Here is a 13,051-nt window from a genome sequence, read left to right as displayed (position 1 = left end):
GAGGAATAAACGTAGGAAAGAACGACGACGCACAAGGAAGCAATGCCGGGGAGCAACTTCAGCAAAAGAAAAAGAAAAAAACATGGGGGAGACGACAATAAAAAATAATACCATTATCAATCTCTCCAACGTGGTCCTTGACAAAGCGGAAGAGCAATTATTAGCATTGGGTTTAAATTTTTCACCAATTCGACATTTTGATTATACCACTACTAGGGTGGACGTCTTCTGCTTTATAAGGAAACTTAAACTGAAGAAGCATTTTGCCCTACAAACAGCTAAGGATTTAGATGCCCAAGATGAAAATGTGAGAGAAAATGAAACCATGTCATTAAGGGCATCTGATACACATGTCTTCCTGGATGCTAATGATTTACTCAACACAAATGACGATTTAGAACCAGAAGTAGTGACCTCTACTCAAGATCGTCTCAGACAAATCCCTATTTTTCCTAAAGGTGCAGGTTTGAGCCCCTTCCAAAGCAAATCTAAATTCGTACCACTGATGCCAAGGGACGCGATCGATATCTTTCACGATTGCGTCACAAATGACATTAAAAAGCTGTACACGGAAACCAACAATAAACGTTGTAAGAAAGAGACATACACCAGGATGGCCAATAACAAATTAATTAAGAAACTTGATAATAACCCTGACATAGTGATCAAGAAGTCTGATAAGGGGGGCAATTTGGTGATTTGGCCGAAAAAAGATTATATTAATGAGGCCAAACGCCAACTAGAAGACCCGGCTTGTTATACAAAAAGTACCCAAAAGGAATACGACAAAGCGATATCTAATCTACATAAGTCTTTGAATCAATGGAAGAGGGAAGGTCTTATTTCATCGGAGGAACACAAATATATGTATGTGAACTTTCCAATCCTACCCTCTCTTTATCTTATCCCGAAAGTGCACAAATCCGTACAACCGATACCAGGTAGGCCGATAGTTTCGGCTATTGGGAGTGCAGGAGAGAAAGCGGGAGAATACATTGATTTCTTTTTACAAGACTTTGTCAAGCAACTTCCCAGCTTCACTCGAGACACTAGTGATTTCATATCTAAAATATCTACGCTTGAATGGGAAGATGACATGCTACTGATTTCGCTTGACGTCGAATCGCTGTATACCAGCATAGATCATGACAAGGGGTTATCTGCTGTACAACACTACCTTTCCAGTAGACCTATCCATTACTATGAACACAATAAGGTGATTGTTGGGCTGATAGCATGGTGCCTACATAACAACTTCTTTTCATTTGGAAAGGAAATCTATAAACAACTGAGGGGCGTGGCTATGGGGGCCTGCTTCTCTCCCAGCTATGCGTGCTTGCACGTTGGCTGGTGGGAGGAGCAGGTCCTCAGGGTTTGCCACAAGACATGGATGGATAGGCACGTTAGGTGTTTTTTAAGATATATAGATGATGTCTTCATCATCTGGAAGGGTAGTAAACAGGAAGCATTGCGATTTATTGATGACATCAATAATAACTCGCTTAATCTTCATTTCACGGCACATATCAATGAAAATCGTATCCAATTCTTGGATGTGGAGGTGTATGTCTCTAATGGAATCGTTAACACCACCCTCCATAGAAAACAGACTGCTGGCAACGCCACATTGCATGCTTCCAGCATGCACCCTAAACATACAATCTCAGGAATCCCCTACGGGGAAATCCTCAGATTAAAGAGAATCTGCAGCTCTCCCTCTGATTTTGATACCTGCCTGGAAGAACTCTTAACAAGATTGAGGGCTAGAGGATATTCCGAGCGGATATTAAATGCTGCAATAACTAAATCTCTATCTAGATCTAGGGAGAGTCTCTTTCCTGCCTCTACTTTGGGAACCGAACCTCCTCTCACCACTACACCCCAACTGGAGTGCCCACGTCTGATCACTACTTTCAGTAAAGAAGATAGAAAAATCAGGTCAATTCTTAATAAACACTGGCCGATTATCATGAGCGACCATATTTTAAACACTAGGTTGCCCTCTTCTCCTACTTTGACGTTCAGACGAGCTAAAACAATGGGTAACTATCTGGACAAAGCAGCGCCTGAATTAAAATCCAAGGTCCCATGGCTTCGCCCGTCCAGAGGTTTCTTTAAATGCTCCAGTTGTAGAGCTTGTAAGTTCGGAGTCACTACTACCCATTATAACACCCCGTTCAGCAAAGTTGCCAAAACCATCAATGGCAACTACAACTGTAAAACTGACCATGCTGTGTATGTTCTGACGTGCACCTGTGGGCTTAGATATGTTGGAAGCACTAAGCTCCAGGTGCACGCCCGAATTTTACAGCATCTAAGGGCTACTCTTCATAGTGACCCCACTTACCCAGTTGCCCGTCACTTTAAACGAGTGCACAACAAAGACCTTAGTTGTTTGAGCTATTTTGTGATTGGGGCAGTCCCCCAATTAAGACGAGGAGGTGACCGTGAGTCCCAGCTCAGAAGAATGGAGTCTAAATTTATATTGGAGCTCGATAGCCGTTGGCCTAACGGGCTCAACAATATTGAGGAGATGCATCATTTTCTGTAAACATATCTGACTTTGCTAGCATCTGGTATTACTGTTATCTGTGTCCTGGTTTCTGGTTCTTCTAGTTAGGTTCCCTATTAGAAGTTCCTTGCACCTGTCCCATATTCTGCAAATACAACTGGTGAAGTTTACATCGATCCTCACCTGTGGGGACACAATTTATGCACTTTATTTGGCAAATATCAGGCATAAGGCATCATAATATATACATTTTTCATACAGTCCTATTCACATATCATGTACAACATCTGGAGGATAATCAATTTCGTGATACCTTTTAATTGTACAGTGATTTTATTATCATGTGGATAATATGTATAGAATTTTGATATTGGTTTGACCTTGGGCTTGGATCTGCCCAAAGGTGTGTAGATATGGAATCGCACAGATATCCACACTTGTATATATTCATGTGAGGGTTATTGGGTTGAGTGTATAGTCAATGTCGTTTGTGTTGTTTGTATTGTTTTTGGCTAGCACATGATGATTTGTAATCCATTTGGATTAATTATATCGCTATAATGGGCTAGTTATGTAGGGTGGTGGGTAAGAGTGTAGGGTGTGCGTGGAAGTGTGTATATATATGAAATATAGTCTTATTTATACATATTGTAAATTTTAGCTCCTCGAAAAAATGGTTCTTCTTTTTCTATTTGAACTTCTAAATAGAACTCATTATGGATTAGGATGATTTGTATGAATTCACGTATATAAACATAGAGATATGATGCTTTAATGCTGATTACTATTCCAGTGGTAGTTCCATATGTTTCCGCTAACTCTTGCACTTTATCACATTTTTTATCACTTATGCACTTTTTTGTACACGCACTTTATATTTCTGCTGCTATATATACTAGCTTGCTCATTTGCACAGAATGTATATATTTTCCCATTCGTATTTGAACATTGAAGAAATGTGTTGAAATTATAATTGAATATATGTCTATGTATTGGGATGGCTTTCTGGATTTAACCAGTTATGACTTTATGTATTCCATTCAGCAATGGCAACTATGTATCAGCGAAAGTGCGTTGTCACTGTTTACTACTTATCACATGATTATGGTGGGCGTCACCAGGGGGTGGCGTCTATATCACTGCATACACGTATAAAAGAGCATAATTGATTATAAACATGTTGCAGCGTGATCAAGGGCTGTTCGCCCGAAACGCGTCGCTGGTTCTGTTTTAAATCTTTTAATAAATACCATCTTGCTGAATTGGCTGGTCCGGTCCTCTTCCTTGTTGGCGTGGAGGCGGTGTCTGCGAACGCAGAGCAGGCTGGGGAGGAACCCTTTGTTCATATATATATATATAGACATATATATTCTAGCTTTCAAGTACACAAGTACAGCTCTCGCGAGAAATTTTCCATCCAAAGTTTATTTGGGTTCTTTTAACACAAAAGACACGTTTCGGCGACTGCCTTTGTCAATTTCCCAATATCTATATATATATATTTACATTTACACACATATATATATAACTTAAAAAACAATATCAAGTCAAGAGCAACTTTCACAGTACCTAAGAAATGGCTTTAATTCACTAACTAAAAACATTAAAAAACATATATGAAAATTTAATAAACTAATAAATAAATACATTCATAAAAGGAATATAAAAATATTTTTAAAAGAAAAGGTATTTTTTAAATATTAAAAACATTAAAAAACGAAACATTAAAAAACACCAATTAAAAATAAAGAATAGTAACAAAAATAAGTGATATAACTGTAATATAAACAGAAATAGGAAAAGCGCTACACCTTAAATGTATTACATTTACAATTCCCACTCCAACATAAGGAAGATCAGTGCAAGTGTTGAGCTTCGAAGACGTTAGATTTACTATTCCTACTCTAGTCTCAGCAATAGTAGGAAAAATGTTGGACTTTGGAAGGGTTAGATTTACTATTGTCATTCCAATCTAACCAACAGAAGGGAAGATTTTGGCTTTAAAGGGTTGATTAATTATTGTCACTCCAAACTAAACTACACTTCCACTGTACCATACAGATACTGAACAACTTCTTCACTACCCCAGTTAAAATAATGTGAGGAATGTGGGGAGAAGGTGGTAATTTGGTCAAAGCGCTAAGCTGGAGATTAACCAGGAGACCTAATTTGAATATCAGCTTCTCTATTGGGTGGCCGTGTCAACATCAATTTGTCTCTGCATTCCAGTTCCCTTATTAGGTATCGGATACAGACAGCTTTATGTTGGTAAGACATATCCCTCTAAAGAGGACTTGCGTTTAGCATGGGTGAGCTTGTTCCATGACCAGGGCCCCAACCTTCAAAGGGGCACAACGAGCTGCCTACTTTAAGATCAGACAAACACCAGTGGTATACTTCTTTAACCCATTTTCTATATGCTAAAGGTGCTAATTGTAACACCCCATCAACCACCTTCCTTGTCCTCCAGTTTCCCTTTTAACCCCTGTCATCATGCACCAACAACCACATACCTCCACTAGCATGCTGGCACCAGTGTGACAGAGCTAAGCTCAGGTGAGTTAAAGGGGAGACATTTATTTTATAGGCCAGTCACTACTAAGCTAGGCATTTACCCGTCAACACAAAAGGGACTCCATGCTGCCTCAACATTCACCAGGAGCCACGAGGCTACCACATTTCTTTCCATCCAAAGCAATATTCGAGCCAAGGCTAGCCCATGTCTTACACATACTTATAACGAGCTTCTGATTTGATGGCTTTTCTCCCTATATTTGTGTTTGTCCTCTGCAGGTGCATTTCCGTCTCAGTGTTCTGATTTCATGACGTTTCAAGGTGGATCAAAAGTATGCCTGCACATTTGTGGCATTTATATAACCCAAAATAATCATTGGCTTTACTGCAGAGAACTAAGGGGCATATTTACAAGGGCTTTATCTCCGCTTTTTTAGCTTACAAAGCCAAAAAAGCGAAGATAAACCCAGCGCCCTATATTACAAGAGAGTGCTAACATGCATAATCGCATGTTAGCACCCTTTTTCCCAACGCCTCCCTTTACATCTCCAATGAGATGCAAAGAGGGCGTTACTGGGCGTACCCCAGATGGAATACTTTGCAAATATCGCTGATGTTTACATCGCGATATTTACAATGAGGCCCACATGATTTTAGCACACATTAGATTTTGAAGAAAACGGCCATTTTCGCCACAGTCTAACGTCTGCTAAAATCCTGACTTAGCCATTCCTAACATAGGGGGTGGATTATGCTGATACGACCCTGTGGGTCGTATCAGCAATGTAATCGCCCTTTTGCAGTGAACATAGCTGGAAAACCAGCGATGTTCCCTACAAAAGGGCGATGACCTCGCTATCTCTGGAATTTTTATCGCCCTGGAGTAACGTGTTGTTAATTACGCGCTACCAGGGCGATAAATACCAGAGATAGCCTGCGATAATATAATTATCGCTAAGCACGGCCAGCGATAATTATCTCCGGCCATTGTTAATATGCCCTTAAAGGCTTTAACCATGCATGTTATTACACAGCCATCACCTGAGAGAGGTGTGCAAAGTAGAACTGGTGAGGATACATACACAAAGATTTAAAGCAGTGGAAATGATGATTTGAAAGAAACCACCCATCTGTTGTGAATTTCTTGTATTCAGGGAAATGATAGATCATCACAGAACAAGAAATATCTATAAACATGAAAAGAGCTAAAGGTTGAGGGGCACACTGGGCCTAATTATGATCGTGGTCGGTCGGACGACAAATCGTCATCGCAGCGGGAATGAAACCGCCCGACATGGAGTCAGCGGTCCCACCTGCCATATTACGATAAGATCACTGTGTAGGCGATCGTGAACAGCCTATCTCTTCTGCGCTATGTGCTGCGGCTCAGGAAATGGGCCGCAGCACAAGCTGCAGTAGAAAAAGGCAGTTTTGCACATCCATGCATTGTGTGCCATTCATCATGTGGTGCCTGGTACACAGCACATGGATGTGTGGGGACGCACTACTAGGGCCCCCCAGGCAACTTAGCAAGGGCACATGGGTATTGGGGTCCCTCCTTGGGGCCACCCAAAGTCCCTTTCCAACAGCTTTTTCATGGTAGTATTAAAACTCAATTCCCAAATTGTGTGCCCAGTGGTTTTCACTGTCACCTTGATGGCACTAGGCAAAGCTTTCTGTTGCTTCAACTAATCCTTTATGCGGTGCTTAAGTTACAGAAGACTTGCTTTCTTTTCAGACCCCAACGCATATTTGTTTTTCAGGTATATCCTATACTTCCAACATGTCAGAATGACTGCAAAAGGCATCAAAAAAAGGTTGACTGCATTCATATCACAGGTAATTATTAATATGCAAATATATTACTAACCATAACTCATCAGCATTACGCAATTTGTGAGAGACCTGAAACAAGTGAGCTAAAAAGGCAAGCAAAGACATTGATTAGTTAGTTGTTTTGTCAATCAAAAAATTATTTACATGTACACAGTGATATCTTCGCCGTGGTACCTTAACTGGTCAAATAAGTGTCCAACCAGTATCGTTTCGGAAACGGGATCACCCGGCAAGGAGTCGGAGGCCCCGTTTCCCTAGTTATGATGCGACCACCTTCACAGCAGTCGGAAAGGGCATCTTTCCTTTTGTGACTTGTACTTCAGGCCGCAGCACAAGCCACAAAAGAAAAAGTACACTTTTGAAACATCCATGCACAGTCTGGCAGACACCATGCGGTGCCTGCCACACTATGCGTGGATGTTTTGAGAGGCACTAAAGGTGCCCACCAGGGCCCATAGGGGAGACCCTGGGGAGATGGGGGCCTTGCTAACGGTCACCAAAGTCCCTTTACGTCTGAGTTTCCATGGCGGTCGGACAGCCATATTTTGTGATGTTCCAGCAACTAAGATGTCCAACTATGTGTCCTTCATAACCGTCTTAATGGTTACATCCATGGTATTCATCTCAGACATCTTTGAACAGGACCAAAGTTGATAAGTGTCCAGCCTGTATGGATCTGTTAGGGTCTGGAATGGCCAGGACTGGGTGCAGGGATGCTGTCATTGGCATAGCCCTTACTGCCACCATATTCTTTCACCCCTCCTCCTCAATCTGTACATTGGAGCCAAACTCCTCCATTGCTAGAGAACACCGAGCCTCTGCAAGCAGGCCCATTGCCCCCGTCCTTGCCATCTATGAGGGGAAGGTACAAAAGGGGGTGGTGATTGACGGAGCATCTGAATCAATCAAACACTCACACCCAGTCAAAAGATCTGGGTTTAATCCATCACCGTTCTTTAGCCCACTCTGCCACCACAGTTCAGACATGGCTATATGCAAATCAGTCTGACCCTGTGCCTCATGGGAACAGTCCAGCCCAAACTGCCAAGCCATGTCTTCCCTGGACCGCAAACAAGCTTCCGAGGACCGGTTTCTGGCATTCCAGCTGTCTTCAGCCCGGCTTGCTTGAATCCAGTGGCAAAGTGAGCAAGGGACTCACGCCTGAGCATACCCTGCCACACTTATGGCGGCCAAAGGCGGTACAAAAGGGGGTGGTGATGGACGGAGCATCTGAATCAATCAAACACTCACACCCAGTCAAAAGATCTGGGTTTAATCCATCACCGTTCTTTAGCCCACTCTGCCACCCCAGTTCAGACATGGCTATATGCAAATCAGTCTGACCCTGTGCCTCATGGGAACAGTCCAGCCCGAACTGCCAAGCCATGTCTTCCCTGGACCGCAAACAAGCTTCCGAGGACCGGTTTCTGGCATTCCAGCCGTCTTCAGCCCGGCTTGCTTGAATCTAGTGGCAAAGTGGCACTGGATTCAAGCAAGCCGGGCTGAAGACGGCTGGAATGCCCGAAACCGGTCCTCGGAAGCTTGTTTCCGGTCCAGGGAAGACATGGCTTGGCAGTTCGGGCTGGACTGTTCCCATGAGGCACAGGGTCAGACTGATTTGCATATAGCCATGTCTGAACTGGGGTGGCAGAGTGGGCTAAAGAACGGTGATGGATTAAACCCAGATCTTTTGACTGGGTGTGAGTGTTTGATTGATTCAGATGCTCCGTCCATCACCACCCCCTTTTGTACCGCTTTTGTCCGCCATAAGTGTGGCAGGGTATGCTCAGACGTGAGTCCCTTGCTCACTTTGCCACTGGATTCAAGCAAGCCGGGCTGAAGACAGCTGGAATGCCAGAAACCGGTCCTCGGAAGCTTGTTTCCGGTCCAGGGAAGACATGGCTTGGCAGTTTGGGCTGGACTGTTCCCATGAGGCACAGGGTCAGACTGATTTGCATATAGCCATATCTGAACTGGGGTGGCAGAGTGGGCTAAAGAACGGTGATGGATTAAACCCAGGTCTTTTGACTGGGTGTGAGTGTTTGATTGATTCAGATGCTCCGTCCATCACCACCCCCTTTTGTACCGCTTTTGGCCGCCATAAGTGTGGCAGGGTATGGTCAGACGTGAGTCCCTTGCTCACTTTGCCACTGGATTCAAGCAAGCCGGGCTGAAGACGGCTAGAATGCCAGAAACCGGTCCTCGGAAGCTTGTTTCCGGTCCAGGAAAGACATGGCTTGGCAGTTCGGGCTGGACTGTTCCCATGAGGCACAGGGTCAGACTGATTTGCATATAGCATGTCTGAACTGGGGTGGCAGAGTGGGCTAAAGAACGGTGATGGATTAAACCCAGATCTTTTGACTGGGTGTGAGTGTTTGATTGATTCAGATGCTCCGTCCATCACCACCCCCTTTTGTACCGCTTTTGGTCGCCATAAGTGTGGCAGGGTATGCTCAGACATGAGTCCCTTGCTCACTTTGCCACTGGATTCAAGCAAGCCGGGCTGAAGACGGCTGGAATGCCAGAAACCGGTCTTCGGAAGCTTGTTTCTGGTCCAGGGAAGACATGGCTTGGCAGTTCGGGCTGGACTGTTTCCATGAGGCACAGGGTCAGACTGATTTGCATATAGCCATGTCTGACCTGGGGTGGCAGAGTGGGCTAAAGAACGGTGATGGATTAAACCCAGATCTTTTGACTGGGTGTGAGTGTTTGATTGATTCAGATGCTCCGTCCATCACCACCCCCTTTTGTACCTCTTTAGGCCGCCATAAGTGTGGCAGGGTATGCTCAGACGTGAGTCCCTTGCTCACTTTGCCACTGGATTCAAGCAAGCAAGGCTGAAGACGGCTGGAATGCCAGAAACTGGTCCTCGGAAGCTTGTTTCTGGTCAAGGGAAGACATGGTTTGGCAGTTCGGGCTGGACTGTTCCCATGAGGCACAGGGTCAGACGGATTTGCATATAGCCATGTCTGAACTGGGGTGGCAGAGTGGGCTAAAGAACGGTGATGGATTAAACCCAGATCTTTTGACTGGGTGTGAGTGTTTGATTGATTCAGATGCTCCGTCTATCACCACCCCCTTTTGTACCCCATCTATGAGGGGAAAGCATTGGCTGCAACAATATATGGGTCAGAACTATGGGGCTTTGATAACATCACAGAGCTAACGGAAACTGAAAATAAATTCTTGAGAGACCTAGTGGGCCTCCCAGTTTCTACCCCCTTGAAACCACTGCTTCAAGACATGGGCCGCCGTGCAATTAAAGACATTGTAACCCTTCGACCGTTATTATATTGGGTGCGACTAAGAAGGATACCGGAATTGGTACACTATGCTGCAGCTCTGGATTAACTTATTATGCTGAATAAGATGACTAAGATTGCATGGTTGGACAACCTAAGGGACTTGATCGCCAAATTGGGGCTAAGCGATACATGGTTGTCCCAATCACCACCCCGAAAGAAACAATTAAAAAAATATACTTGGAATGGGTCCTAGCCAAGGAGCTTGAAAAATCAAACTGGGGGGTTTTAACTGATCAATTCCTAGAGCACAAGCCAGTGAAGAAGTTTGAACCCTTCCTCGATGTCATTAAAGCACCTAGAGACACAACCTTGTTTTTAAAGTTTAGATATGGAACACTTCCCTTGAACACCTTTACCAGACGCTGGAACTCATCTATGTCTAGCCATTCTAGCTGTCCTGGATGTCCAAACCCTAATGAGTCCCTAGCACACTTTTTATTTGCCTGTAGAGCATACAGTGGACCCAGGAGAAGGTGGTTAAAGCCAGTATGCAGAGAACTGGGAGTTAGGCACCATGCGACGGCACTCCGCATACTGGTAACGGACACAACATCCTTGATGTTTTTTTGCGGAGTTGCCAAATTCCTGGGAAAGGCCTGGCAGATACGTTCGAGACTGATAAAATCGAGAATGGGGTAGGAAACTGTATGTAACAATGCAGTAGGCCATCCCCCGGTTGTCTGTTTTAGGACTTTTCTAAGCTAGTCTCTAACTTCCTGTGTCACCACTTGTTTCTGAAAAGATCTTACCTTTTTTAAAGATTTTATTCCTTTTTTAACAATGAATTGCATGTGCTTTTATGATAAAGTTTGTTTTTATCGAAATAAAGTATTACAACAATCTCCTCTACTCGAAAAGCATTAGGTTCTACACATGCTCTGATTACAGCAAGCAACTAGTCAGATTAGGCCATGATTTACCATTTGCCATACAATTCTAATAATTGATGAGATGCATGTGGGACTGGATGGGTAGTAACAGAAATAAGCTCAACTTAATGCAGAAAATAAAGTGAAAACACTATACAAGAAAAATCCCCAAACAATTTAGGCAAATTGAGTACATTTTGAAAATGATTTGACACCAAAACAACAACAATCCAATCAGTAGAATCAGAGTTGTGAATGTTTTAAGTGTATGGTCAAAACTAGTGCTTAAAAGGTCAAAAAGCCATCTAGTCGGGCAAGACTGGTACAAAGTCGAAGAATTTGACCGACCATAATCGAGCGCGAGTCGGATACAAGAAGTGGATTGGACCTGGTCAGAGCTTACCTTTAGACTTAGAAGAAGGCAAAGTGCAGCTGAGCAATGTGCTAGCAGAGTCTGAAGAGGAGGAGTTGTCATCAGGGAGCCACTGGACGAAGACGCAGTGATGATTTCTACATTTAGACAGTCTCTTTGTTGGAAGTCAAAAATTTCCATTGGGATGAAGCTGTAGGCTGTAGCTGATGCGGGTTACATGAGGCTGGATACCCCTATTTGGAGGAGCTGCTGAACAGGATTTGTTGCTGCAGAGAAAACATGGTGAAAGCTGCTGCTAAGTCAAGCCAAGCGGCAATGCACCTTGAGCGATTGACAAGCAGGCAGATCCTGGTCTCCTCTCGGTTCTCAGAACACTTTTTAGCCAAAGGTTTTCCAAGTCCCAAGTTTTAGATCTTGGCTACCTGGGCACTTTTAGCACGACTTCCAAGGGTCCATGACTAGAGGCACCACTTGGAAGGTCAGGTCTCACTCAGGCTGTGTCCAGGTGCGTTGTCAAGATGGTTGGATTCTTTTTGTCCCTGAGACTCTCATCAGGAGGCCAGCCAACTAGCCCTTGCAGACACTATGACTGTCCTGGGTTCAAGCTGTGGAAAAGGGCTGAAGAAGCAGGGCAGTCATCTGAGGATTCAAAGCAGGATTCAAGCAGGAGTGCAGTCCTTCTAGATGCAGCAAAGTAGTCTTTTGAACGTACACAGCGGGCCACAGCAGCAGGCAGTCCTCTGAGAGTCCTTCTGCAGGCCTAGAAAGTGAACTGAGGAATGGGTCCGAGGGTCTTATTTTTATACCTGGTGCCTTCTTTGAAGTAGGAGAAGTTTTGAGAGTTTCTCTCTGAAATGCTTGGAATTTCATTTCCTGCCTCCTTGCCCCAGCTCCAGCCTATATGCAGGCACAGTGGACTAGTGTGAAGTCCTTTGTGCAAAGGCAGGGCACAGCCTATTGACCTGTAAGTGGGACTGTGCCTGGCTACACCCCCTCCTACCTGCCAGTGATGGTTCATTCAGGAACACCCAATCCCTCTACTGTGTGGCTGTTTGGGAGGAATATGCAAAACTCAGCAGCCAACTACACCCAGGCATGTGACCAAGTAACAGGCTGCAAGCACCAAATAGTTAGGGCAGGAAAATGCAAACTTTCTAAAAGTGACATTTTCAAAATTGTGATTAAAAATCCAACTTTAACATTAAAGAGAACTTTAAATTATAATTCCTCAGACACCATACGTTTTACCTACCTGGTCCCAATCAAAGGTTAGTACATATTAAATGGAATCATGCAACCCAATGTTATCCTAGAATGTGTGTGTTTTTCTCTACGAGGACATGTAAAATTTAAAAGTACATGTCAAACTTCTAATTCCAATGCACCCTGCCCTATGAGTTGTCTATTGCCTACATCAGAGGGGACTTATATGTAATAAAAGAAATGTTTATAGCTTGGCAAGGGGGTACATTTACCAAGTTGAATTGGCAGTTTAAACTACCAGCAGTCTGCAATGGCAGGCCTTCAACATTCGTTAGGGGTCTACTTAAGCGGATGACACAATAAGTACTGCAGCCCTACTGGTAGCATTCAATTTACCAGCCCTGATTTTCACTTAAAGCCACTTAATGGTCTTGCGTTC

General features: G+C 43.8%; 1 protein-coding gene across 2 annotated transcripts in view; it reads left to right on the top strand.

Moving 5' to 3' along the window:
• The window catches only part of IL17RB (interleukin 17 receptor B), a 159,165-nt gene that overhangs the window by 125,797 nt on the left and 20,317 nt on the right, over nt 1-13,051 (top strand). For both annotated transcript variants that reach the window (XR_015300081.1, XM_086939140.1), the window contains exon 9: nt 6,790-6,865. Coding sequence is in view for 1 of the 2 variants with exons in the window: in XM_086939140.1 (XP_086795266.1) it covers nt 6,790-6,865 (76 nt within the window). In the remaining variant the exon portion in view is untranslated. The remainder of the gene's footprint in view (nt 1-6,789; nt 6,866-13,051) is intronic.

This window comes from Lissotriton vulgaris, chromosome 9 (genome assembly GCF_964263255.1).
Source record: "Lissotriton vulgaris chromosome 9, aLisVul1.2, whole genome shotgun sequence".
In the NCBI taxonomy this organism is placed as follows: Eukaryota; Metazoa; Chordata; class Amphibia; order Caudata; family Salamandridae; genus Lissotriton; species Lissotriton vulgaris.
This window is presented reverse-complemented; position numbering and strand designations above follow the sequence as displayed.